General features: G+C 41.2%; 1 protein-coding gene across 3 annotated transcripts in view; it reads left to right on the top strand.

Moving 5' to 3' along the window:
* Positions 1-25,052, top strand: part of BLM (BLM RecQ like helicase) — a 38,852-nt gene that overhangs the window by 6,314 nt on the left and 7,486 nt on the right. For 2 of the 3 annotated variants that reach the window (XM_075896783.2, XM_075896781.2), the window contains exons 4-18: positions 1,382-1,580; positions 2,682-2,794; positions 4,595-4,727; positions 7,892-8,673; positions 11,449-11,643; positions 12,526-12,644; positions 14,780-14,893; positions 15,786-15,884; positions 15,991-16,139; positions 17,660-17,766; positions 18,211-18,371; positions 19,429-19,624; positions 20,488-20,678; positions 23,696-23,831; positions 24,546-24,745. In XM_075896783.2, the coding sequence (XP_075752898.2) occupies positions 1,382-1,580; positions 2,682-2,794; positions 4,595-4,727; positions 7,892-8,673; positions 11,449-11,643; positions 12,526-12,644; positions 14,780-14,893; positions 15,786-15,884; positions 15,991-16,139; positions 17,660-17,766; positions 18,211-18,371; positions 19,429-19,624; positions 20,488-20,678; positions 23,696-23,831; positions 24,546-24,745 (2,894 nt within the window). The remainder of the gene's footprint in view (positions 1-1,381; positions 1,581-2,681; positions 2,795-4,594; positions 4,728-7,891; positions 8,674-11,448; positions 11,644-12,525; positions 12,645-14,779; positions 14,894-15,785; positions 15,885-15,990; positions 16,140-17,659; positions 17,767-18,210; positions 18,372-19,428; positions 19,625-20,487; positions 20,679-23,695; positions 23,832-24,545; positions 24,746-25,052) is intronic. The other variant, XM_075896782.2, reaches the window with a different exon arrangement.

Raw genomic sequence — 25,052 nt, 5'->3', positions numbered from 1 at the left:
GAGCAGCTGGGAGGCTGCCTCCACACTCCCCAGGGCTAGAGCACCAGCTGAGGGTAGGGAAGTGGGTTTCCAGCTTCCTCAGGGCTGGAGTCGGCAGGGGTGAGCAGCTGGCTCTGGATCAGGGAGAGGAGCAGCAACTGGCTTGGGGGGGAGCCACCCCAGCTCTGGCACATGCAGAGCAGCCTCTGGCCTGCCTTGGGCTGGGGGGTAATGCTGGCACATGGGGGGCTCCTAGACCCCGGGGGGATTTTGGCAGAGAGGAGGCTTGGCATGCCCTGCTTTCAGCGCCCAGCTTAATTTTAGAAACACTGGCTTCCCCTGATAAAATGTTTGGTAAAAGCACACAAAAAACTAGATTTCATGGTCCATGATGGATTTTTCATGGTCGTGAATTTGGTAGGGCCTAAAGTTCCCTCTAAGCTGCAGCTGCTTAGTAAGGCTGCTCAGGGCTGTTGCACATGGAGTTGCCATGACTGGGGGAGAAACCCCAGCTCCTTGCCTGTAGGGCCCAGACAGGTGCAGCCATTGAGTACTGGACCCCTACCATACAGAGTTCCCTGCTGACCCCTGTCCTTTGAGCACAACTCCATCAGCTTCCCTTGTGCAGGCTATTTCAAGCAGAGGACAAAGTTCTGTGTCCTGGAACTGTACTAAAGGGTTGGGGCTAGCAGGGGCGCTTGCTGGCAGGAAGGAGTCAATAGTTCAACTTTCCACACTCCCTGCTCCCTGGTATTTCCCCAGAAGAGGAAGGTAACTGATGAGCTGTGACAGTGGAGCATCAACCTGGCTCTTACACCCACTTACATTCAGGATCGAGTCGCCTGCTGACCCTGGCCCTTCAGTGCACCTCCATTAGGTCTTTGCATCCTTTGATAATCTTGTGTGCTGCACCCTTTGGGAACTTCTGCCTCCCACTACAAATGTGGGAAGAATACATAAACTGTAAAAATCTAGACTACCTAATCCATGCTATGGAAATGGCATCTTTTTATAAGGTGAGTTTTCCACTTCAGCGATAGAAGCTGGAGCTACTGCGTAATGCTTTGAAGTTCAGTTCTTGAGAAGATACTTGTAGTAATAAAAATATGCAAGATGTATTTTATGGACTTTGTGTTTGAAGAAATACAATTTTTCTCGTTTGAAATTCCCCAGTAAGTCACCTATTTAAAAGTATTTTGGAGGGATTTGGTTTTCTGTGTGCCAGAACATTGATGTGGGAATAGGGTCCATGCCATTTATTAAAGTTGAGAATTTTACTTAATAAATAACGAACTCCATTTGAAATGTATAGAATCCTTTCTTTCAGTTGCATCTTTGGTTATTTCCAAAATGAAGACAAGATTATACTCATTCCCAATATCTCTATTTTTGTTTGTTTTAGTTCTCAGTAAAATACAGTGTAATAGCAAACAAAAACTAAGAGAGAGTGATAAGAATAGCCATTCAGCAAAGGAACTGTCTAAAGGATGGGATGAGACTCCTGATGACACTGGAAATGAGGAGGATGATCACCTCGATTTCATTCCACCCTCTCCAGAGGAAGAAGTGCTTTCCTCCTCATCTTCTGTAAAAAATATTAGGTAAAGTAAAATTCACTACCGCAAATATTTATCACCAGGATGGTTTAAACAGGTTAAAAAAGGAGACTAGTTCTACAATCGTTACTTGTTAAAAAATTACTGGTTGAATTGACTGGGTGAATGATAGGTATGGGACCTACATATTGAAACTCTCTAGTCCAGCAACATCCGTGATCCAGCATGATGTTAGTTAGCCGGATGTCCACTTATGCATGTGGCCAAGTTTCCCGCCATCCCATAAAGTTTGTTTATAGCCCCCAGTCCTGGCGCTCAGTGTTCTGTGATGTGATATAGCTCTAATTTACCACAAATGTCTTCTAAGAGCCCACTAAGCCGTGGTAGTGTTGGTAATGCTGCTAGACAATATTGACCTCCCATGGTCCCTCAAATTCTCTGGTCCAGCACCCATCAGGTCCCAACGGTGCCAGACTAGAGAGGTTCAACCTGTAATGGCAATGCACAAATTGGCAATAATGAATATCATGAAATGCAATTGTCTGCTATGCTCAGAGTGTTGTAGCTTTACAGGAAACACCATTTCCATTCTAGCCAAGCAAATGTCAAGGGCTCTGTTTGTGAACTGGGTGGGTGGAAGGCAGACATACTCAATTATTTATTTGCTTTTCACTTCTTTTTGAGAGCCAGGTAGTTTTGTATAATATACATTGGGGTGGGGAACCTTGTTTGGGTTGGGGCTGCTGACCCACAGAAAAGTCAGTTGGGGACCACACACAAGTGAGAAACAAAACAAAAAGTCATTGACGCGTGGCCCCTGATTGAGGAGGAGAAAGACATTCCCCACATTCGCCTCTCACTCCAGAACCTAGAAGGGCCCAGGCTTGCAGATGCTTCAGCCCCCACTGTAGGGCCATGGGCAGGCTGAGCGCTAGTGCAGGCTTCCTAATGCTGGGAAGGAGCCCTGAGCCTTGGGGGCTGGATCCAGGCAAGATGGGGGCCGCATCCAGCCCCCAGGCCTTAGGTTCCCCACCTCTGATATACATAGTACATAAAATGGTCCTCTTGAGTCTGAAAATTTAATTTCTAATAAAAATAATTTGGTTTATTGGTATGAGTTTTAATGACTTTTCATTTTAATGTTAGTAATATTTTCAAAGAACCTGATGCAGATGGAAAACTGATTGATAGCAGTCTGTCGAAACCTGGAAAAAGCTTTGCAAAGCAGCCTACCAGTGGAACCAGTATAGAGCATGCAGGTATAAAAAAAATACTTCAGCTGAAAAATGTATGCATCAGATGTATATTGAAGGGTGTGCAACTCCTTTTGTTTTCATGTTCTTCATTGACTATGCTACAGAGTGAGCATTTGCTAGTGATACAGGCCTGGGAGCCAGGATTTTTGGAGTTCTGTTCCTGATTCTGCCATTGACTTCTCATGTAACCTTGGGCACATCACTTAGTCTTAAGAGTCCAGTGATTCTGGTAGTCAGTTCCCGGGTGCCCTGGATCCCTTGTGCCTCATTTTCTGAAGTGATGAACATCCACAAGGTGTCAAACTGAGTCCACGTTTATACTTTTGCACCAGAGATTGATCTTCTGGTGTTCGATTTAGCAGGTGTAATTAAGATCCACTAAATTGAATGCCGAGGGTGTCTCCGGTCTGTGTTGGTACCCCTCACAGTCACAAGGAACAAGGGAAGTGCTCCCGTCGACCTCCCACTGTGCAGAGGGCACCAAGCCTGGCTTAAGGTGTGCTGACTCCAGCAACGTTATTTATGTAGCTGGAGTTGTGTACCTTAAGCCGAACTTCTGGGTCTAGTGTAGACCTGGCCTGAGTTCCTAAAATTAGTGATCACTCTAGAACATTTTTCCACTTAAAATGGGGAAACCAAGCACTCAGAATTATTTTTTAAATATGGGGATGTTACTTACTCATTTTATAAGGGGGGCTGAGCTCAATTAACATTTGTAAATTTTGCAATTCTTGGGATTGAAGGTAAGGTTTTACCATTGATGCAACATTGACTGCAAATTTAAACAGACAGTCTAGGCATATAAAAAGTTATGACTTACAGTAATACAAATTCTCCCAAGCTTTACATATTTTGTATAGTTGTATATGAAGTTATAAAGTTAACATGATTAAAACACATGTGCATTGTGGGTGAGTTCACAGTACAATTCTGGAAGCCAGACTCCAGGAGACAGAGCTTGATCATATTTTTTTTTCTTGTGCATCACCAACAAAACGGTCAGCCAACTTTCAACTTAGGTACCAAATTGTGCCCTGGGTTCACCTGTGCTTTTACTAACAAGTCCCACAAGTGTGACTGCGGGTGGAATTTGGTTTTCAGAATCTTATTTCTAATGGCAATTTACAGTGTAGTGCCAGAACCCAAGACCAGTGTACAGAGCTGGCAGATGTGATCTGCACATCAGAGAGACAATAAACATAGACTTTTGCAATGGCTTTTGGTCACTTTGCAGAGTAGGACTACAATTTAACGTTTTACTAAGGTAGATTTTTGCATTTAATTTTTTAAGGAGAACCCTGTGATATGTAAAACATGTAAAATTTAGAAGTTTTGTAATAATAAACTACTTTGTACATAGCTAAACAAGCTAAGACAATAAACAGTTGTACAAGTGCCCGAGACAAACACAAAAGTATGAGTATATGTAACTGCCGACATGCAGAACCCCACCTGGGAACCTTTGGAGCTTAGTGTATGAGCCTCTATAGCTTGAGCTAAAAGCCAGTTGGCTCTAAGCTAAGGCTGTAGAGCGCTCTCATTCTTATCGCTCATTCTACGTGGTCTAAGTGCTGCTATGTGGGACGGTGAACCACTCCCAGTAGGCATGTGGCTTACGTATATATAGCTTAAAACTTAGTGTTACATGCATAGTCTTTTGATTGCTAATAATTACATAACTTGAAAATATACCAAATAAGCAATTTAAACTTTATGCATACTGCATTTTTCTTTGTCATTTTTTGGGAAATATTGACATCACATAAGTAAAACTTATGAAATATATATTATATTACTTTGCAGATGAATTCTTAAGTTTGAAACAGCATCTCTTCATTGTGATGGAGGACATCTGTAAAGTAGTGGATTCTATTCCAGTACATGAACTTAAGACATTGTCTTGCGGGAATGATCTTCTTCAAAAGAGAAATCTCAGGTGTGTTTTAATTAGGAGATGGTAGTACTTGTGCATTTTTGTGTGCACCAGAATCTTACCTGGCAAAGTGGTAGCCAATATTTTTGCACAAGTTAATATTCCTGTATAAAGGAAAAGATCTTTTTAATTGTGTAGAAATGTTAACTTTTTTAGATAGAATAATTAGAGATCTAAGAACAGAAACTGCCAGACTGAATTAAACTTGAGGTCCATCTAGTTCATTAGCTTTTCTCTGATGCTGCCTAGTACCAGACACTTCAGCAAAAGAATCCTGCAGTAGGCAGAAATGGGATTTCTTGCCCTCTGCATTAGGTCTAATAATGCTGGGTTACTAATAGTTAGAGATTGACTTAAGTCCTGAAATATGAAGTTTAATATTATGACCTCTGGATATACTAGTTTTCCTATAATTGTCTAATCCCTTTTTGATCTTGCTGTGGTAATGAGTTCTATAGTTTAAATATGCATTGTGTGAAAAGTATTCATTTTATTAAAGTTTCCAATTTTTTTCTTGTTACGAGATACCATACAAGCTACCAGTCTACTTTCTCTAAATCATTCATCATTTTATATACTTTTATCACGACCCTTTTTATTTTCCTAAGGTAAACAATCCTAAACTTTTAAGTCTTTAAGATATAGTCAGGGAAAATAATGTAGCTCAAGCATATTATTTTCATTTTCTTCAAAGTGAGGCTTATAGTGCTAAGTTATTAAAACAATTTTTCCCTCCAACTGTGTTTGAGGATTATCAATTTATAGCATTACTTCAGTGGAATGCCAATAGCAAATCCAAAGATGTTAATTATTTTACTAGGACATTTAATTATTTTTAATAGAAAGTTTTTTCTTTGAATTTATCATTTATTTAGTAAATAATACTTATAACAAAGATAACTTTAAAAATTAAAAAATCAAGTATCAACACTTCTTGTATACTTTTTCCTTTTCCTTATAATATCTGATAACTACGCAGATCTCAATACTTTAATCTCATAATCTCCAGGGCACCGGTATAGCAAATGTGCATGTTTAACTTTAAGCATAGTTTTAGTCCCTTGACTTCAAGTGGGTTACACAGTAAAATTAAACATATTTGTGAATTGGGGCATAATTTAGTCAGCTAACTCAATTTGATAAAGATTCTCTTGGTTCAATGTCAGAATGTTAAACAATATTCACAAAACTGTCATCCTATTTTGAGAATCAAAAAAAGCTTTTTACATAATTCACAGTAAGAAAAAATACAGATGGAATGCTTTTGGTCTTTAACTTGATACTGGCAGGAAACAAAACAGAAGCAGAAAAAATAAGATAGTAACAAAAATTGTGTCTTAGGCAGAAATAAATTTTTTTCATTTGTAAAGAGTGATTTCTTAAAAATATCCAGGGATTATATAATTTGTTGTACTTCCACTTTTTCTCCGGGTATTGTTATATTGTCATCGGGTATGGATCTAATGTTTGTCTCTGCTCAGCCATTGTTGCAAATTTCAAACTCAGTTATGTGGTTCAGAAAGATACTTAACAGATTTTTTCCCCCCCCTCTGCCAAGTAATATAGAATTGCAAATTAACTTGGAAAGTGAGAGAGGCCATGCAATTAAGAACTTGTTTTCATTTCATCCTCTCTCCGACCAGTAATTCTGACTGTCTAGGAATCTGGAGAGGGAAGGGGTAGTTCTAGAGCAGGGATGGGGAACCTTATTTGGGTCAGGTGCTGCTGACTCGCACAAAAATCAGTCAGGTCCAAGTTAATAGATTTTGTGTGCTCCTGCTCCACAGGGGGAACAGCGGGGGTGCTGGAGTGCCAGCGCAGGCTCCCCAGTGCTGAGGGGGAGTCCCGAGCCTCAGGGGCCAGACTCAGGCAAGCCTTAGTTTCCTCACCCCTGTTCTAGAAGCTAGCCATTGCACACTTTTCATTTTATATGGTTGGTTTTGCAAACCGTAAACACTCAGTAGAGCAAAATATGGACATGGAAGCCTCCTGTCGCGCCCTTTAACAGAACAAAGCTGCTCATAAGCGTCACTTGTCAGGACCAATGTTTTGGTTTTGTGCTTGGCATTTGGAGGACAGGAAATTTCCTAGTTTGATGTTTACAGTGTAAAGATGTATGTCCTATGCACTCTCACCCTCTTTTTAATGGGGTTGTGGGGGAGAGTACCGAGTGGCTTGCCCAGTACTGTGGGGGGGAGGGGAGTGCTAAACAAGTGGCAGTTGAGGAAACTTACAGTTCCCTGCAGCAGTCAGGCAGTCTTGTCTGTGGGACTCAGCTCCCTGCCTGTCTCACTCCCCATCTGTTCAGGGGAGGTGAACAGGGCAGCACTGAAGGGCCCTGGGGTTGGGGGAGAATGAAAAGATGTACCATGTGGTTACTGGCCCTGCCGACTCCAGCTCTTAAGGGTGGCCCCGTTTGCTTTCCTTGTGCAGGATCTGTCAGGCAGGACAAATGAGCGGGGCTCAATGCCCTGGAGCTGCACTGAAGGGTCAGGAGGGAGCTTTGTCTGGCAGAGGGGTCAGTACTCTTAGGGCTCATCTAGACTATGCGGAAGACTCGAAAGAGGATATGCAAATGCAGTGGGAATTTGCATATCTTCTTCCGATCTCACTTTCGAAAGCGGAGCTTCGAAAGTGAAAGTAATCAAGACGCATTATTTTTGGCACCCCCCCCTTTTTTCAAAAAGCTGCTTTTCCTCAAAAAATGAGGTTTACGCAGCTTTTCAAAAAAGGGGGGGTTGCCAAAAAATGCGTCTTGATTACTTTCACTTTCGAAAGTGAGATCAAAAGAAGATATGCAAATTTCTGTGGAATTTGCATATCCTCTTTCAAATCTTCCACATAGTCTAGATGAGCTCTCAGGGTGCACCTTTCCGTTCCCTGCTTGTAGAGTCTCTGCCCACCTCCCAAGCAGAAATACAGGAGTGCTTGTTGGCAGCTGCTACTGCTGCAGCAATGGGGGAGCAAGTTGGACAGGGAGCCTGGTCCTGGCAGCCCTAACCAATTGTGAGTCCTGGCACTGTTTCAAACTAACTCCAATTGATTTGTGTGTTTTAATGAAGCCTTATTTCTTCCCATGGCGGCAGAAGACGAAGGACAACATTTATGTCTGTTGTAGAATTTATGATATCTTACTGCTTTTGTATATGTGTTTTTTTTCTTTCCAGGAAAGAACTGTTAACTAATCATATTGATGCAAATAAGAGAGAGTTCAGTATGCTCTTTTCCTCAAACTGGAAATCCCATCCTTGGCAGGGCACTTCTGTGGATGACAGTATGCCTGTACAGTCAGGCCAAAAGTGTAGCTTCAACTCCAAAGGCAACTCATTCACATTTACAAAAGTTCCCTCCAAACTTTCTGTTGCCATTGAGTATCAAGGAAATCTTACTACGAGCACCTTCTCTGCAATAAAACTTCAAACTCCAGATACCTCAGGTACAACAGATTTTTCACAGTGTGCTGATGTGGACGTGAGCATCCCAGGAAATGCTGGACTTTCTTTTTCCAAGAAGGATGTCAAAGAACGAACATCACTCAACTTTCACTGGGAGAGACCCTCTTTCAACAGTAGCTGGTGTGACCAAACAAGGGTGGAAAAGGATGGAAGCTACCTTTTTTCAGAGAGGCCTGTAACGAGTACGGCTTCAAAAGCTGAAAATAAAAGTTCAACTAATATTAATGAAGTAGGAGAATATGACACTTCAGAAGCAAGGGATCTAGACTTTGATCTTGATAACTTTGTTCTTGAAGATGATTTCGATGAGAGGTGGGAGAGTCCACTGTACGATTCAGCAGACAAAAAGACATCTACATCACTATACCAACCTATCAGGGAAGGTCAGTCTGCTACATCATCATTGAAGTCATTTTCTACAATCAAGGAAACCAGCCCTATACCTAATCCTGTTTCTAAATCAAACTTCTTGGTGTCAGCCAAGAGCTGCTCAGGTACATTATGCTTATTCTGATTAATTTACCATGGGATAATTATATGCTAAGAACGTATTGTGAAGGCTGAAATTAAGTAATTCACTATAGACTGTAAGTTTATTTGTTGGTGTGGAAATTTCTGTAGGTGTATTACTAATTGCCAAGTCACAGTTCATGGGTAATATGCTCTTCATTCTAATCACACTTCTCACAATGTGTATTTGCTGGGCAGGTTTCTGACTTTTATCAGTTTCAGCTTTGCAAAATTCAAAATGAACGTATTTATTATAGTTACAATCCTGCAAGCACTAAAACTATGGTCGTAACTTGAATTTAACTTTGTTATACTATGCAATAGAGCATATTTCCATATATATAACTTCTTAAATAACCAAATCTCTCTGGTAGCATATAGCTCAGACTCTGTGTCCCTATGTTTTTGCAGGTGCAGTAATGGCTTTCAGCCTTCTTTCTGCCTCCTTTTGACCCTAGTCTTCAGCATGATTTAGAGAAGCTTCAAGGTTATGCTAATTTGCACAAACCTGTAATGTGCTCACTGTTTCACCTCTGGACCTCAGAAGGTTCTTGCCACATCTCCTGATGCACCATGTTTAAAGATACGGAGTGTAATGGAGCTCTGTTCGGTTGGCTCTGTGTCACCTGGAAAACCTCCCTTCTGTTGCAAAATGGCTTCCATTCTTTTATAGCTCCTTTGTGCTAGGGATGTAAAGGGTTAACCAGTTGCCCAGTAAGTATCACCTTTACTTGGTCGGCCCAGGTGGGCTGGAGCAGCTCGCCTCCTTTGGCGCAGTAGGCCTGGCTGGAGCAGCCCTGCAATGCAGCAGGCTTGGTCCAGCCTGACTCAAGCAGCCAGCAGCACAGCGGGCCACTCCAGCCTGGCTGGGCCCGTGGTGTAGTGAAATGGGGGGCCGCCCTAGCCTGGCTAGAGCAGCCTCCCCTAGGTATGTAAATGGGTAACTGGTTACCCAGTAAGCATCACTCTTAACGGGTGATGCTGGGTAATGGTTAACTGTTACCTTAGAGCAGCCCCCTGCCAGCAGCCCACCATGGGCAGAGGGCTGCTGGCTCCCAGTCCGCACGGGGTCGTGTACTGGGAGTCTGCAACCATGTGCAGGCTCAGAAGTGGCAGATCCCTGATCGCTAAACCCAGGGTTGTGAGTTCAATCTTTGAGGGGGCCATTTTGGGATCCGGGGCAAATCTGTCAGGGATGGTACCTGTTCCTGCCGTGAGGGCAGGGGACTGGATTCGATGACCTTGCAAGGTCCTTTTCAGTTCTATGAGATAGGTATATCTCCCAGTCGCTGCTTCTGGCCTCATGCAAAGCTGCCAACTTGGACTGGGAACCAGCAGCTCCCCCATTCTCCCCAGCTGCCGCTTCTGCCCTGCGTGGGCTGGGAGCCGACAACTCAGCATGGAGTTGGAAGCAACAAGGCTGGAGCAGCCCCCCTGCCTCCTTGTTTAATCAGTTAACAGGTTAGACTGAACCTTTAACCCCTTAATTAAGTGGGATTTTACATCCCTATTCCTCCAGGTTCGGCCCAGTCTAGCCGGAGCAGCCCACAAGGCAGCAGGCCTGATCGGGCTAGAGCAGCCACTTCCCATGGGATCTTGGTTAACCAGTTAAACTTAATGTTTAACCTGTTAACTTTTTAAATCAGATTTTACATCCCTACTTTGTGCTACCAATACAGGGCTGGAGCATACTGACTGACTGTTTTTATGTGGAAGAATTTAAATTAAATAGGTTTTTGTCTGTGTTCTACAAACGTATCCAAATTATTGGACCATCTTCATTAGGAAAATAATTTTAAAACATAACCAACCTTGACAAGGCTTGTCTAAAGAGGCCTTCATTGTTACGTAATCTGTCAGATTGCATCCTTCTGTGCTGTCATACCCACTTACTAAATCCTGTTCCATTGATTTTTAAAATAATTCACCATACCTTTTAAAAATGAGCACCACACGTGAAGCAATGTGGAGAAAGGTAGGTGCCTAACAAAATAAGGTATGCATTTTATATAATGGGCCACTGATACGGAGCTTTTCCTCCGTTGAAATCCAGACACCATACACAGGTGGATGCAAGTGCTGCAGAGTTCAAAATCTGCTCTCTTGTCCACCTTGAGCTCCGTCTGCTTGCATTTTGCTTTAGATCATAATTTTGCGGTGATGAACAGTTAAGTGGGGATTTAGCTATCTGTATTATATTTAAAGTGAAATGATTTTCATTTTGTATTGTGACATATGTCCAGTGGAGCTTGAAGTCAGTTTTGAGATGAGATGAGCTTCTGGGTCACTGAGTTACACAGTACTTGTTTGACAGGAGAATCTTGATTTGTATATTAGCCACTTCTGACATGATCTGTATCGTTTTATAAATGCAATCAAGAGCATAATGAAAAGTTGCTAAATTGTACATGATTTAGAATGTTCCCTAACTCGTATAGACACTTTTACCCATGTAAGTAAAATTTTGTATCATGGGTCTTAATTTGAGTTGCTTTAGCAGGTGCAGAAAAAATTAAAGGCATCTTCCTTCCCTCTCCCCACTTGGGGTTACAGGTTTTTTTCATAACTATCACACATCAAAATTGCTTTCTGTGCAGTTATGTCTAAAAGTAAACTCTAACCTTGCTGCTTTGCTCTGAGAATCAGGTGGATCCGCTATAAGGTTTGGTTCTATGTGCAGTTTAATAGTAAGATTATCAGTCAAATAGTCAAATACATAGAAACAAACTGCAAATTTTTAATAGGCTTTTCTTTTCTAGTAGACCCACTGCTGAAAAAATCACCATCCAAACATCCAGCACTAGCACGCTTCAGAGGCTTTGCATTTCCCCATTCTGAAGAGATGATGAAGATATTTCACAAAAAATTTGGCCTGCACCATTTTCGGACAAATCAGCTGGAAGCCATAAATGCTGTTCTGCTGGGTGAAGATTGTTTTATCTTAATGCCCACTGGTACGTATACGTGTACATCAGACAACTGGAAACTGTTGGTGTATGAAATCTTGCGCAAACTTCTGATAAATAGATTAGGATCTATACAGATTAACACAGACCCAGTTCTCGTAGGAAAATTTAACAGAATTTGTGGTAAATTTAATAAATTCCCTACATTTGGGGAAGTGGTAATACATTACCAAGCTGTCAAGATCTGCTGGCTGCAGGATTCCTTATATCTCACTTGCCCTGGAATGTATGTAGCCTTTGTCTGTGGTCTTTAAAGGGAAGGTGGCAAAAGCTCTGATTTCTGGAATATTCCACATGGTAACTCTGCTAATGAGATTGGAGGTCATAGAATATTTGACAGTAGTTGCATTTAAAGACTTCAAAACAATTGAGAGATGTGGATGTAATTTTTAAGTTACCTAGTGATATAGTTTAAAAATTCCTATCCCCACTGGAAATAGGTTTTAAGAGGACAAAGACTCATTGAAATGAGATTTGAAAGCTGAACTCTAGAACATGGCTTTTTAATAAGAGTACTTCAGAGGATACTGTCTGGTTACAATTATATTTAATAAAACAAAAATCCTCATATACATTACACATTTATTTTATTAAATATGAGTGGTTTAATTTTCGCTAGTCAGGCTTTGTTTACATTTGCATTTTTCTAAACTTGGGTAGTGAAAATGGTTTCATTCTCTGGTTCCTGTATGCTAATGTAATATAGCAATCATTGCAAGGAATAGTTTTTAAAGGTTTTTAATTTAAACTCTGCTGTGAACCTTCCACTTTATAGAAATGTAATTTTACTATCTACATTTTCAGATGAAATTAACAAATTTGATTCCTCCGTTCCTACCCTAAAAAACCATTGTCTTGCATTTTATATAGGTGGTGGTAAAAGTCTATGCTACCAGCTACCAGCCTGTGTATCTTCTGGCGTCACTATTGTAATTTCTCCATTGAGGTCATTGATATTAGATCAAGTTGAGAAGCTAATGACTTTGGATGTAAGTTTGAACAATTTCTTTGCACTTAAGGACTAGGATAAAAATCTGAATGGTTCCTGCTGAATTTTATTCTCTATTTGATTTTTGTGTATGAAATAGTTGTATATTTGAAGACAGAACAAGTAAGCATACATAGTGTACAAATACCTAGTGCAGGGAAAACAGGAGTAACATCAGAGTACTGTAAATCAGAGTAATTAGAAGTAAACAGCAGTTTTATCATTGACTCTGTGAATGCGCACAAGCAACATTTGCTAGTCAAACATAATGCTTAAATATAGGCTCCAAAGCCCATTTTTAGACCCACTCACAAAAAAAGCAACCTGTTACTTTCCAGAAAGCTAAACACCCTTAAGGCCTGTTTATTTCAGCGACAGCTGTGGCTGCTCAGCATTGCTGAAAAAATGGGGCATGCAGAAGGAAGACACTCACAGAAAGCATAATTGTGGCAGTAGATTTCAAAGGATGGGTGAGGATTTAACTAGGAATTGCCTGGCAGCTTTTTTACCAATTATGCTGGTGGATGTTTTGAGCAATTTAATTATTTGGAAAAGTGAATGGTTTTTGTTTTGGGGAATTGATAAATTTTAAGGGCAAAATTTTGAGTGCAGCTGAGGTGGTGGTGAGGTACAAACAGGCGCATGCTGCTACTTTACAATCCTAAGCCCTTAAGATGCTCTGTTCCTCTGGCTGATCTCCAAGGCTATGTCTACACAGCAGCATTATTTCGGAATAACTGTCAATATTCTGAAATAACATAGTGTGTGTCTACACTGCCAGCATTTATTTCAAAACAGTGTCAAGCTGAAGGACTTCTTACTCCGACTCCTGTAACCCTCATTTCACGAGGAGTAAGGGAAGTTGAGGGAAGAGTGCTTTTCCTTCAACTTCCTGCTGTGTAGACAGAGCCAAATGCTGAATTAAGCTTTTTCGACTTAAGCTACGCAATTGACGTAGCTCAAGCTGCATAGCTGATTCCAACTTTTGCCCTGCTGTGTAGGAGTGCCCCAAGTGACCACCTGTCATCCAGGAAATGCTGCAGCACAGTGTGCTTTGACCATGCGCACTCACCACCCCCTCCTTGCTTCCAGCAAACATACCTATGCTGAGTGCTGCAAGGGTGGTGATGAAAGAACCAGCTACAATTGTTCTGGGACTGCTGTGGACGCTCCTATACTGGGGAAATTCCCAGCTGTCTTTCTACCACCTGAGAAGAGCTGAGGGCTAAGACTTGCCTCATGTGTAGGGATGTAAGCAACTAGTAGACTACCTGATAAACCCAGGCTTATCAGGTAGTTGGGTCACTACTGACTAGTTGCTTCTCCTCCCTCTCCTCTGCCCTGCTGCCTCTGTATCAGAGGCAGCAAGCAGGGGGAGCAGGAGCTGGTACAGGAGGCGGGAGGGGGAGCCGGCTTAAAAGCCAGTTCCACCCAGCACCTTCTTTGCGTGGGGGCAGTGGAGGCAGAGGTGTGGCAGGGGAAATGGCGAGAGTAGAAACTGAAGCAGTCCCTGCAGGGCTCTTATTACATTTCAAAGGCAAAGGCGCAGCAGTCGGGACCTGGCGTCGTGAGCGGGGACTGCTTGAGTTAATGATTGGGATATGAACTATTTCCTTGTAATATGGGTCATCTGGTGCCACATTATTGTATGTTTGTGGGTGCTATGAAGATATTTATTTTATAATACTTTGTGTCTTCTAAGAACATCTATAATGTTTTTCACATAGGATCTCAAATCATTTTACCAATATTACATAAGCCTCATGATATGCCTGTGAAGTAAGCAAGTATCATTACAGCTATTTTATTGATGGGAATACTGGAGCACAGAGAGGGTAGGTGATTCCCAAAGTCACACAGTGCTTTGTTGATACAGTTTGGAGCAGAATAAAGGAATTCTGATTCCTAGTGCTTTGCCTGATCGCTAGAGAGCCCTCTAATGCCTGCACATAGCAAGGTTTTTGTGTTTTGCATGGATTTACCATTTTCGGTATTTTTTTTTCAAATTCTGTATTCAGTGGCTAATGTATAAATACGGACCGTGTGTGTTTTGTTTAGAAGTAGGTTAAACATTTCTTACGTTAAATGGATGTTAGATGAAATCTACATGTCTGTTTTCTTCTATATTTAACACAGATTTCTGCTACTTATCTGACTGGTGATAGGACTGATACTGAGGCTTCAAAAATCTACATTCAGCTGTCAAAAAAAGATCCCCAAATAAAACTTCTTTATGTTACTCCAGAGAAGGTTTGTATTTATCTTAAAAGCAAAAACTGTCACCACGGCAACAAAACAAAGATTTTTACTAGTACAAATGTTTTATAAGAATGATTTTAAATTTTAAAAAAATGCAGCAAGCATCTTTCAGGAAACAACAACAGAATTCTTAAGGGGTAAGCTATCAATATCTTCAGATGAATCTTTGCAATGCTGCCTGTGTGTATATAATGAACCAAAGAACAGTCCAAACAAGGCACAGCCAAGAAAGGGGGGAAATTTGAAATGAAAGACTGCTATGTTGTTAATAATTTCTATCATGTATACCAGTCTGTCTTCATCAGCTAATTGGTATGGAATAACCTCTTGTAAGTGTTAACAGACCTATGAGCTGCACTATTTTATATTCAGCCTTAATTATTGTGGAAATTTTGAGAGCGATTACAGGGCAAAACAATAATTGTTTTTCACTCAATCTGAGTAATTGCTTGCAGATCAATATCAAATGAACTATTCTGCTGCATGAATTTCCTACTGTAGAAATCCTCAATATGATATGTGAAAGCCTTTTTTGGGGATTGGTGTAGTGGTGGTGAACTCATGCTAATATGTCTGTCCTTCCCTATTTTTTGCATCCGATTTGGTCAATAATAGGCTCTTTAAATGGCCAGTCTCAGAAACCAGTGGGATTGTCTAATGCTATTTGTCAAAAAGGAATTTTGGCTGCATTTAAAAAAATGGGGTTTAGTTTCACATCAGTTTCTTAATTGTTCATGAAAATGTGTCTAGAATGAAGACCATTAAGGAGCGATTTAAAGGTTCTGCATGGAGTTAAAAAGCCTCTCTTCACAATCCTTAGTTTTATAATCTCTTAGTGAAATAGAGTGTGATTATGCTGTAATATTTTCTGTTAAAAACCTAGGTTTGTTCAAGTGGCAGATTGATTTCAGCCTTGCAAAATCTGTATGACAGAGGACAGTTGGCACGTTTTGTAATTGATGAAGCACACTGTGTCAGTCAGGTAGCTATTTATTGATTTATATTTTTAAATACCCACAATTTCAGAATAGTTGGAACACTTTATTCCGTAGAGAGTGAAAAGGGGAATTTTCTTTTTTTTAAACTAGTGGGGCCATGATTTCCGTCAAGACTATAAACGGCTGAACATGCTTCGCCAGAGATTTCGCTCTGTTCCTATGATGGCTCTTACTGCTACTGCTAATCCCAGAGTACAAAAGGATATTCTAAATCAACTTGAGATGCTAAAACCACAAGTGTAAGTTGTTTGGAAGTATCATGAAAGATTTGTGTAAGTTGAACTTATTATCTAGGCAGAAGAAATTTCAGATTCAATGTAAGAAATGGACTTGAATTAAATCCTACTCAGTCACCTGAAAAATATTGATATTTGTATCTAATTTAATGTGACTGTATACATGGCATTTAAATCCATTAAATTCAAAATATGTTAAAAATAAAGAGCAGACTTCAGAAATGTTTCCCCACTTAGGGGAGAGCGAGAGCAACTGTTCACACAGTAAAGTTTCACGAAGGTTCCTGTATCATTGAAAGAATGAGAAATGAAAACCTTGCCATGTTAGTAAAGCCTATGATCTGTGGCATTTAATAGGAAGATTTTAAAGCTTGAATATGGCAAGGATTTTTTAATGTTACAAAAATTACAACTAAGATAGTCATCTGTGAAGTAAGGTGCTACTTGGGGTGAAAAAATCTCGCCCATGGTTCTTTAGCATCAGACCTGGCAAAGTTCTATTGCTAGTGGACACTGTGATGGTTTTTAAACTCCAAAACCTACCAAATGCATTCAAAAAAGCATAAATGTACCATTTACTTAATAGATGTACCATTTACTTAATAAAAAACTATTATACACTGTATTAACAGTGTATATTAGGGATGTAAAATCCTGTTTAATTAGTTAACTGGTTAAATGTTAAGTTTAACAGGTTAACTGAAGAAATGGAGGCGGGCGACGGGGGGCCGTTCCAGCCCCCTGGAGCAGGCCATCTCTCCCCCAACCCCTGCCCACCATGACTGCTCCAGCCCCATGGGGCTACTGTCTCCCATTAAGGATGATGCTTACTAGGTAACTGGTTAACTGATTACCAGTTCACATTCCTAGTGTACATCAGGCAGGCTTCACAAATAGATAATACAGGCAGATTTGCTATCTTAAAAATCAAATTATTCAATGTGGACATTTGGGCTTTTTTATGGTTGACATGAACCTAACAATTTTGTGACTCTGTAAAAGAAATGTCATCTGTACTTCAGTGCCCTGAAGAATGCATATTAGAAGCATGTCATGATCTAAAACAGAAAAATTAAGGTAGACAAATTTCACTTTTAATCATGGTGGGCATGTGTCCTGTCTCTGCGAGCGCATCTGTCCTGCTGGTTTATGTACGGCAGAGAATAAGCCTGCCTTCTGCTTTCCCAACGCTAGCATTTATCAAAGTGATCCCAGAGCAAAAGTGAGGAAAATCCATCCCAACTGGGACAGGTAGAATGAATAAACCTCCCTATTCAGAGGCTATAGGGAGGAAGTAGTCACTCTGGAGTCCTTCCAGAGACAATTCCTGTCCTGTGGAGAAGGTTATTGCATAGTGTAAAACTGTGGAACACCATGGTCAGTCATCAGTATCTTACATTCAAAATTGTTCTATGAGCCAATCTAATCTCATTTGCTTTGAGACTCTGCAAACTTGTAACATTTCTTCTCTCTTAAAAATGTACTGTGCATGCGAAACTAACGTGCTTTGGACATTGTTTTAGGTTTACTATGAGCTTTAACAGGCATAACTTGAAATATGATGTATTGCCCAAAAAGCCAAAAAGTGTCGCATTGGACTGCTTGGAATGGATCAAAAAATATCATGCATGTAAGTGCTAAATGTGCTCAGAAACATTTGTATGAGTTACAGTTCTTGCATATGGCAGTAATATCTACATAATATTCACTTTATTCTCCTGTGCTTTTTGAGAATACTGGTAAATGTAGAAGAGCAAAGTGTTGGAGGCAAAGTAATTTAGTAATTTCTTTGATGCCAAGATTTAAGATTAATCAGAGGGACAACTTAAAGTGGGAGTTCCTGATGGGAATGAATAGGAAAAAAGAACGGCAGGGACTTGTAAGTTTAAAATATCTAAATCAGGAATTAACGGATATCTGGTAATAAGAAGATTAACTTTGCCGTGCAAACATTTAATTATTAGCAACCTCTTAAAATAGTTAACCCAGCTTTCATAAAATCTAAGAAGGTTATTGAGTCTTGTAAAACAGAAGAACTTGTGTTCCGGCACAAACTTTTTCTTTATATTCACAGATGACTCTGGAATAATTTACTGCCTCTCACGGCAGGACTGTAACAAAACAGCTGAAATTCTACAGGAAAAAGGTCTTGCTGCACTTGCCTATCATGCTGGCCTCAGTGACTCTGTTAGAGATCTTGTACAACGAAAATGGATTAATCAGGATGGGTGTCAGGTAAAGGAAAAACAAATGAGAAGGTTAATAGAGATTCTACAGGAAGAGCATGGGATTCAGACTAGATATGGAATTAAATTACCGTGCAGAGTACAGTCAGAAAACAGTTGCTAGCCCTTCTATAGGAGAAATGCTAAAGTCAGGATCATATTTATATGGAATATTTATAAACAACAGTAATAAATATTATTCTCAAGAATTTAACCTAAGTTAAGGGCTTGAGGTAGGGCTTGACTTATGTAGATGTTCTTTCACAAATGGAGAAAATAAGGCACGAACATCATTAAGTGTTTTGCACAAGGTCATAGAGCAAGCGTATGGCAGAGCAGGCGCTGGAACTTAGATCTTCTCTCCGTTTAGTGGCTAAAGCCCAGAACTCTTTCAGGAAAAGTGGTTGATGTTTGTAAATATTAATGTTTTGACTGAGCGTACCGTACTCCTTTTGGAAGTACACCAAAATTAATTTTGCGTTCAATACAGGATTATCTGAGTGATCATAATACATCCCTAGTGTAATGCAGGCATGGGTAAATATAGTGGTAGCCCACCAGGGGCTAACCGTGGTGAACCCTCACCATGTTATTGCCCATCCCTGCTGTAAAGTGTTGTATGAGTAGCTTGTGTAATCCCTCCTGTTCACTAGCCCAGTGTGAGGTTATTCAGCACAGGGGAAGCCTTGTGACTTCTTATACAACTGTGGGAGACTAGGCCTGAGGCTCGTTGGCATGCTCTGTGTTTGTGTTAGTGTGTGCACCTCAAGACCAGACCCTCTCAAACCAGTGGGAACAGGCTTTATTCTGTGAAATACACAAAACAAGATCACAGTTTAGCAGCCCTTCCTTACTGCATGCAGCCTACACGCTGCTTCCAGCTCAGTCCCTACTGAGACCCTGCTGGGGCAGAGGGGACAGCCTGGCAGGAACCAGGAAGTTCTCCCAACATGCCGCAGTTTGTAGTCCACAACTTGTAGTTTCCAGGGCTGCTGCTGAAACACACTGGACTTCGGGCTATGCTTGTATGGCTTTAATTGTATAATTATTTATGGTTCTCATTCCAGGTCATATGTGCAACTATTGCTTTTGGCATGGGAATTGATAAGCCAGATGTACGCTATGTTATACATGCATCTCTCCCTAAATCCGTGGAAGGTTATTATCAAGAATCTGGCAGAGCTGGCCGAGATGGGGAAGTTTCACACTGTGTGCTTTTCTACAGTTACAGCGACGTGACTAGGCTTAGAAGGCTCATACAAAGTAAGCCAAGGCTTCCATTTCTGATACAGCAAATGTTAAAATAGGAAATAACAAGGAATCCTATGGCACCTTAAAGACTTAACAGGTTTCAGCATAAGCTGACAAAGTGGATTTTGGCCTGCGAAAGTTTGTGCCAAAATAAATCGATTAGTCTTGAAGGTGTCACAGGACTCCTGGGTTCTGTGAATACAAAATAACATGGCTACCCCCGGTACTTGTCAACAGGAAATAAGTAATTCAGTCGGTTTTTGTCCTGTCCTGTTCTGTTTAAAGGCCTTCAGAATGCCATATAATATTGGACTGAGTCATTGTAGTAGGCAGAGTCCCCAAGCATGCTTTCATTGTTCCCTTCTGACGTTCTCAAATGTGGGAGGAGATGTCTTGGCTGACTTAGAATGGGTTTTTTTGGGCCTATGTGACTGACTACTTGTATCTAAGTCAGTGGTAGGGAACCATTTTTTGGGTCAGGGAATGCTGACCCACAGGAAAAATCAGTGTGCTTGCGCACAAGTTAGAAACAACCCCAAACCCCACCCCCAAAAACCCAGACCTCACTGACGCGGCCCCTGACTGAGAAGGAGAAAGACACTCCCCACATTCCCTTCACATATCAGAGCCCAGAGAGTTCAAGCTATTAGATTTTGCAAGTTACAGCCCTGCAATGGGGGTGAGGTGAGGCTGGAGTACCAGCATGGGCTCCCCAATTCTGGGGAAGGGGAGCCCTGAACCTTGGGGGCCAGATCCAGGCAAGGCGTAGGTTCCCCATCCATGATCTAAGTGCTTGAGAGAATTTGATCGGTAATGACTTTAGCCTTTTTATATGTTGTGTAACAAATACAGTGAATGCATCCCTTTTATTCCAGTGGAAAAAGATGGAAACAGTCAAACAAGAAAAACCCACTTTGACAACCTTTATAGTATGGTTCATTACTGTGAGAATGTGCACGAATGCCGGAGAATACAGCTTTTGTCTTACTTTGGGGAAACCAGTTTTAATCTTAACTTTTGTAAGGAAAACCCAGAAGTAACTTGTGACAACTGTCGTAGAAAGAAGGTAAAACACTACCTCATCTGTAAATTTGAGCTTTTAAATTAGTGGGTTTTTTAACAAATCTTAAGAAAACGTGTGAATATATTCTAGAAGGCAGACACAGATGCTGAGTGAGATCCTTTTTGCCCTGTGATACCCAATGTTTAGAGCTGGTCTCAAGATGTAATCTAGAACAGATTTACACTAGCTACCTGTGGATCTCAGGAACTGTTCAGACAGCTGGGGGACTGTGAGGTTTAAGGATACTCTGGCACCACTTTTCTCCCAGCCATGCCTGTTGCCCACAGAGCTCTCTGTAGTGGCTATGCCACCGAGGAATTCTCTCCCACAAGTAGAATTCTGGAGTTGCTATTTAAGAGGGCTCGGAGGCAGCTTTATGCCACTTCACCATGGGTACCAATTTGGAATGGGTTGGGGAAGGATTTGAGAAAAGGGGAGGGTTTGCAGTCTCCACATGTCAAGGTCTATTGACCAACAGATTACTAGTGTGAACAGATGCCAAACTTACGAGAGGATGAATCTCTCAAACCTCCCCTTTTTCCATCTCCCCAGCTTTGCAGCTCAATCATGCATCTACTGATAGTTGGTTTTAAACATCTGGTGCTCTTAGTAATTCAACGGATGATATTTTAAAATACATATTCCAAATTTAATAATAAATCCACACATTAAAGGCTAGGTTTAATATATTCCCTTTATCTGACTTAATTTCTAAAAAGGTATTAAATATGTGTTCAAGAAAAGTTAAGAAATAGTTTTTTAAGGTGCCTTATAAAGAAATTTATTACCTTACGAGAAGAAAAGCCTAATTGCTGGGGGAGAAAGTGCAGGACTTTTTCTTACACAAAAATAAGTCTTCTGATTGAATTTAGTGTGCCTATTTTTAAAACTGCAAATGACTCCGAACACTAATCCCCCTAATACCTCAAGGTAGGTAAGTATGATATCATTATACTCAGGGCTTGACAAATCATTGAATCTACTTGCCCGGGGCGAGTAGATTTCAGCCGGTCGCCCCGTTCACTGGTGGCGTGCGCATGCGCAATGCAGGTCTTGCACATGCGCAGTGCGGGGCTGGCGAGAGGATTTCACCGCCGTTTGTCAAGCCCTGATTTTACAGATGGAATAATTGAGGCAGAAAGGTGTATGTTTCCATACTGAAGGTAGGTCTACACTACGAGGGCCAAGTCAACCTAATTTACACATCTCCAGCTATGTGAATACCGTAGCTGGAGTTGATGTACCTTAGGATGAATTACCATGGAGTCTTGAATTCTTCACTTACACTTCTCATTCCAGTGGACTACAGAGAGTGATTGGCGGTGGTTTTAGCGAGTCTTCACTGGACCTGTTAAATTGACTCCTGGGAGATCGGTTGCCCCGGCGCTGATACCCCCAGTAAGAGTAGGCAAACCTTGAGTCAATATTATAGTCTAAAGCCAGGGTAAAGGAACTTTTTATATGGTTGGGGGCCACTGATCCACAGAAAAATCAGTCCACACACACACACACACACACAGACACACACAAACAAAAAAACTCAATGATGCCACCAACTGAGAATCAAACAACTCAGAGCGTCTGGGTCTCTTTGTGTTCCATCCCTGTGGAGGGGATGCAGCACTGGGGCTCAGGTCTTCACCCCTCCTCCCAGGGCCAGATTAACTCTTCTGTGGGCTCAGGATTAGTAGTTTTTGTGGGGGGGGAGAGAAGTGTTCCCCATGGCTCTGGAGTGGGGCCAAAAATGAGGGGTTCAGTGTGTGGGAGAGGGCTGCCAGGGAGCAGGCTGAGGGTGTGGGTTCTGAGGGAGAGGTTGGATAGGGGAGGGGGCTGAAGGGGTGGGGGCAAGGTCTGGTAGGGAATGAGGGTAATGCAGGGGGCAGAGAATGGGGCGCTTACTTGGTGCAGCTCCGGGGGGTAGGTACTGGCTCTTATTGGCTGGCACCCTGTGTGTACTGGGTCCCACCTGCCTCCCCATGCTGCTGCCTTTTGTGCCTGCTCCCTCCCACCCTCTGCAGCTGCCTCTGATTGGAAGCACCGATGAGCTCAGGTTCATTGGTTAACTGTGTCCTCAGGTGCACATTCACATCCCTATGATACACCCATTTTATAGTAGCTCCAGCTAAGTTGTATTTTCCAAGTTTGTTTAAGAAAAGGTCATGAAAGACAGTATCAGAAGCCTTAGTAAATCCGAGATATATCACATCTATCTCTTCCCACCATCTACGGGTGCATCTACAGTGCACGGCTATTTTGGGATACCTCCGGTATCCCGAAATAGCTACCCTGCATCTACACAAGCCGCCCACTATTTCGAAATATTTTTTGAAATAACGGGCATGCAATTTTGGCATCCCAGTAACCCTTGTTTCATGAGGGTTAAGGGATGTCTTGAAATAGCACGTTATTTTGGAAGGTGGCCCTATGTAGATGCGCCAAATTTCAAAATAAGCTATTTCAAAATAGATTGTGAATAAGTTACACAATTTGCATAGCACAAATTGTGTATCTTATTTTGAGTTTAGGGTGCTGTGTAGATGCACTCTGCAAGACTTGTTACTGTGCTAGAGATAGCTGTTAGGTTGGTTTGACATGATTTGTTCTAGACAAATCCATGTTGACTGTTACTGATCACCTTATTATCATTTAGGTGTTTGCAAATTGATTGCTTAATCATTTTCTCTATTCTCTTTTTTGGGTCCTGAAACTGTAATTCCCTGGGTTCTCCTTATTACCCCTTTTTATAGATTTGCACTATATTTGCCCTTTTCCACTCTTCTAGAATAAATCTTCTGTATCAGTTTTGTACAATAAAATGGCTTTGTTTCCAAGGGATAGCTTACTAACCTAAGATTCCTATGGCAGTGGCATTTCAGTGTAAATAGACAATGACTAATCTATATGTGGATCAGAATTAGCTTATGATTGAAAAAGCCTCCTAATGAGAAACAAAGGTATCAGTAGCAAACTGTGTTAGTAACAATGGAAACAAATCTTTCTAATCAAATCTCTTGTGATAGGATTACAAATCAAGAAATGTGACAGATGAAGTTAAAAGTATTATAAGATTTGTTCAAGAGCACTGTGGACAAAGGGGAAGAAGAAATGCAGGCTCTGGAAGGTATACGTTGAACATGATGATTGACATTTTCTTGGGTAAGTTCTATTTTACTGTTCAAATATTTGGTGCAGGCCAAATCTTTGCTGTACACCTGAGGACCCATATAACAGGGGCAGAAACTTAAAAAAAAATTACCAATAGGGTTCCTTCTTGAGAGAAATCCATGTGGCATGTGTCCTAGAATAAATAAAAATCCTAGCATTAACTAGACTAGATCAGGTAGAAAAAAAAAAACATTTATTTTAGAAGTCTTCAAGCTTCTGCTGCTTGTTCAGTTTTTTGTGGTTCAAGTTATGTACAAAATGGCTCCATTGCCTTCTACAGTTTTGTAACTTATTGGCTTAGTTATTGTTGTTGTTGTTCGTCCATCGTATTCGAAGAGGACCTTGACATCTAACAGGTTATGGACTGTTCATGGTGTGTCCGCAAATGGCTGATAAGGCCGATACGGGCACGGAATGTTCTACCACATGTCGGGCAGACATGTGTGGGCACCACTGTTGCAGCTTTTGCAACTCTAGGGGTGTATGGGGTGTTCAGGGAGGGGTAGCACCTCTGATGTACGGGCATGTCGTGTCCTTTTAGGGCAGCTCGTCCACCTTTGGTCCCCACTTGTCACTCAACTCTCACCTGTGGCTCCTAGTAGCTGTAGCATGTGCAGCGGCCACACCCCGGGCAACAGCTTCGACAGGCTGGCTAAACCAGGTTGGCTTAGTTATAGATCAATTCTGTTTGTTGTTACTGAACAGGTTCGAAAAGTGCTAGGATTCAGTCTGGTATATTTGGAAAGGGAGCTGCCTACTCACGACATAATGCGGAAAGGCTGTTTAGAAAACTGGTACTGGATAAGATTCTCGAGGAAGATTTGTATATCACTGCCTCTGAGCAAGCAGTAGCGTATGTAATGATAGGAGAGAATGCACAGGCTGTGCTAGATGGATATCTACAGGTGTGTAACAAGTTTCCTTTTTCTCTAATTCTACATTGGTGTTTCCTTTAAATAAAAATGCAAGTTTTACTCTTCTCTGCTTTTAATAACACACAGATACTTTGAATTCACACTGAGTGTCAGGATAGTTAAAAAATAAACATAACTTATTTCTATAGTCTCATTATTCAATAAGTTCAGGGTGCCTTGCAACAATTAAACTTCACTTGGCAAGAGTAATGGAATTTCCTACTTGTAGATAATGGAAATTGGGGATCAGAATTTTCTTATCACATATAGGGAATGTATTTCTGGAATCTGGTTTCCA

This window comes from Pelodiscus sinensis, chromosome 14 (genome assembly GCF_052426305.1).
Source record: "Pelodiscus sinensis isolate ZL-2025 chromosome 14, ASM5242630v1, whole genome shotgun sequence".
Classification (NCBI taxonomy): Eukaryota; Metazoa; Chordata; order Testudines; family Trionychidae; genus Pelodiscus; species Pelodiscus sinensis.
The sequence above is the reverse complement of the archived record's forward strand: the minus strand, read 5'-3'. Positions and strand labels throughout refer to the sequence as shown.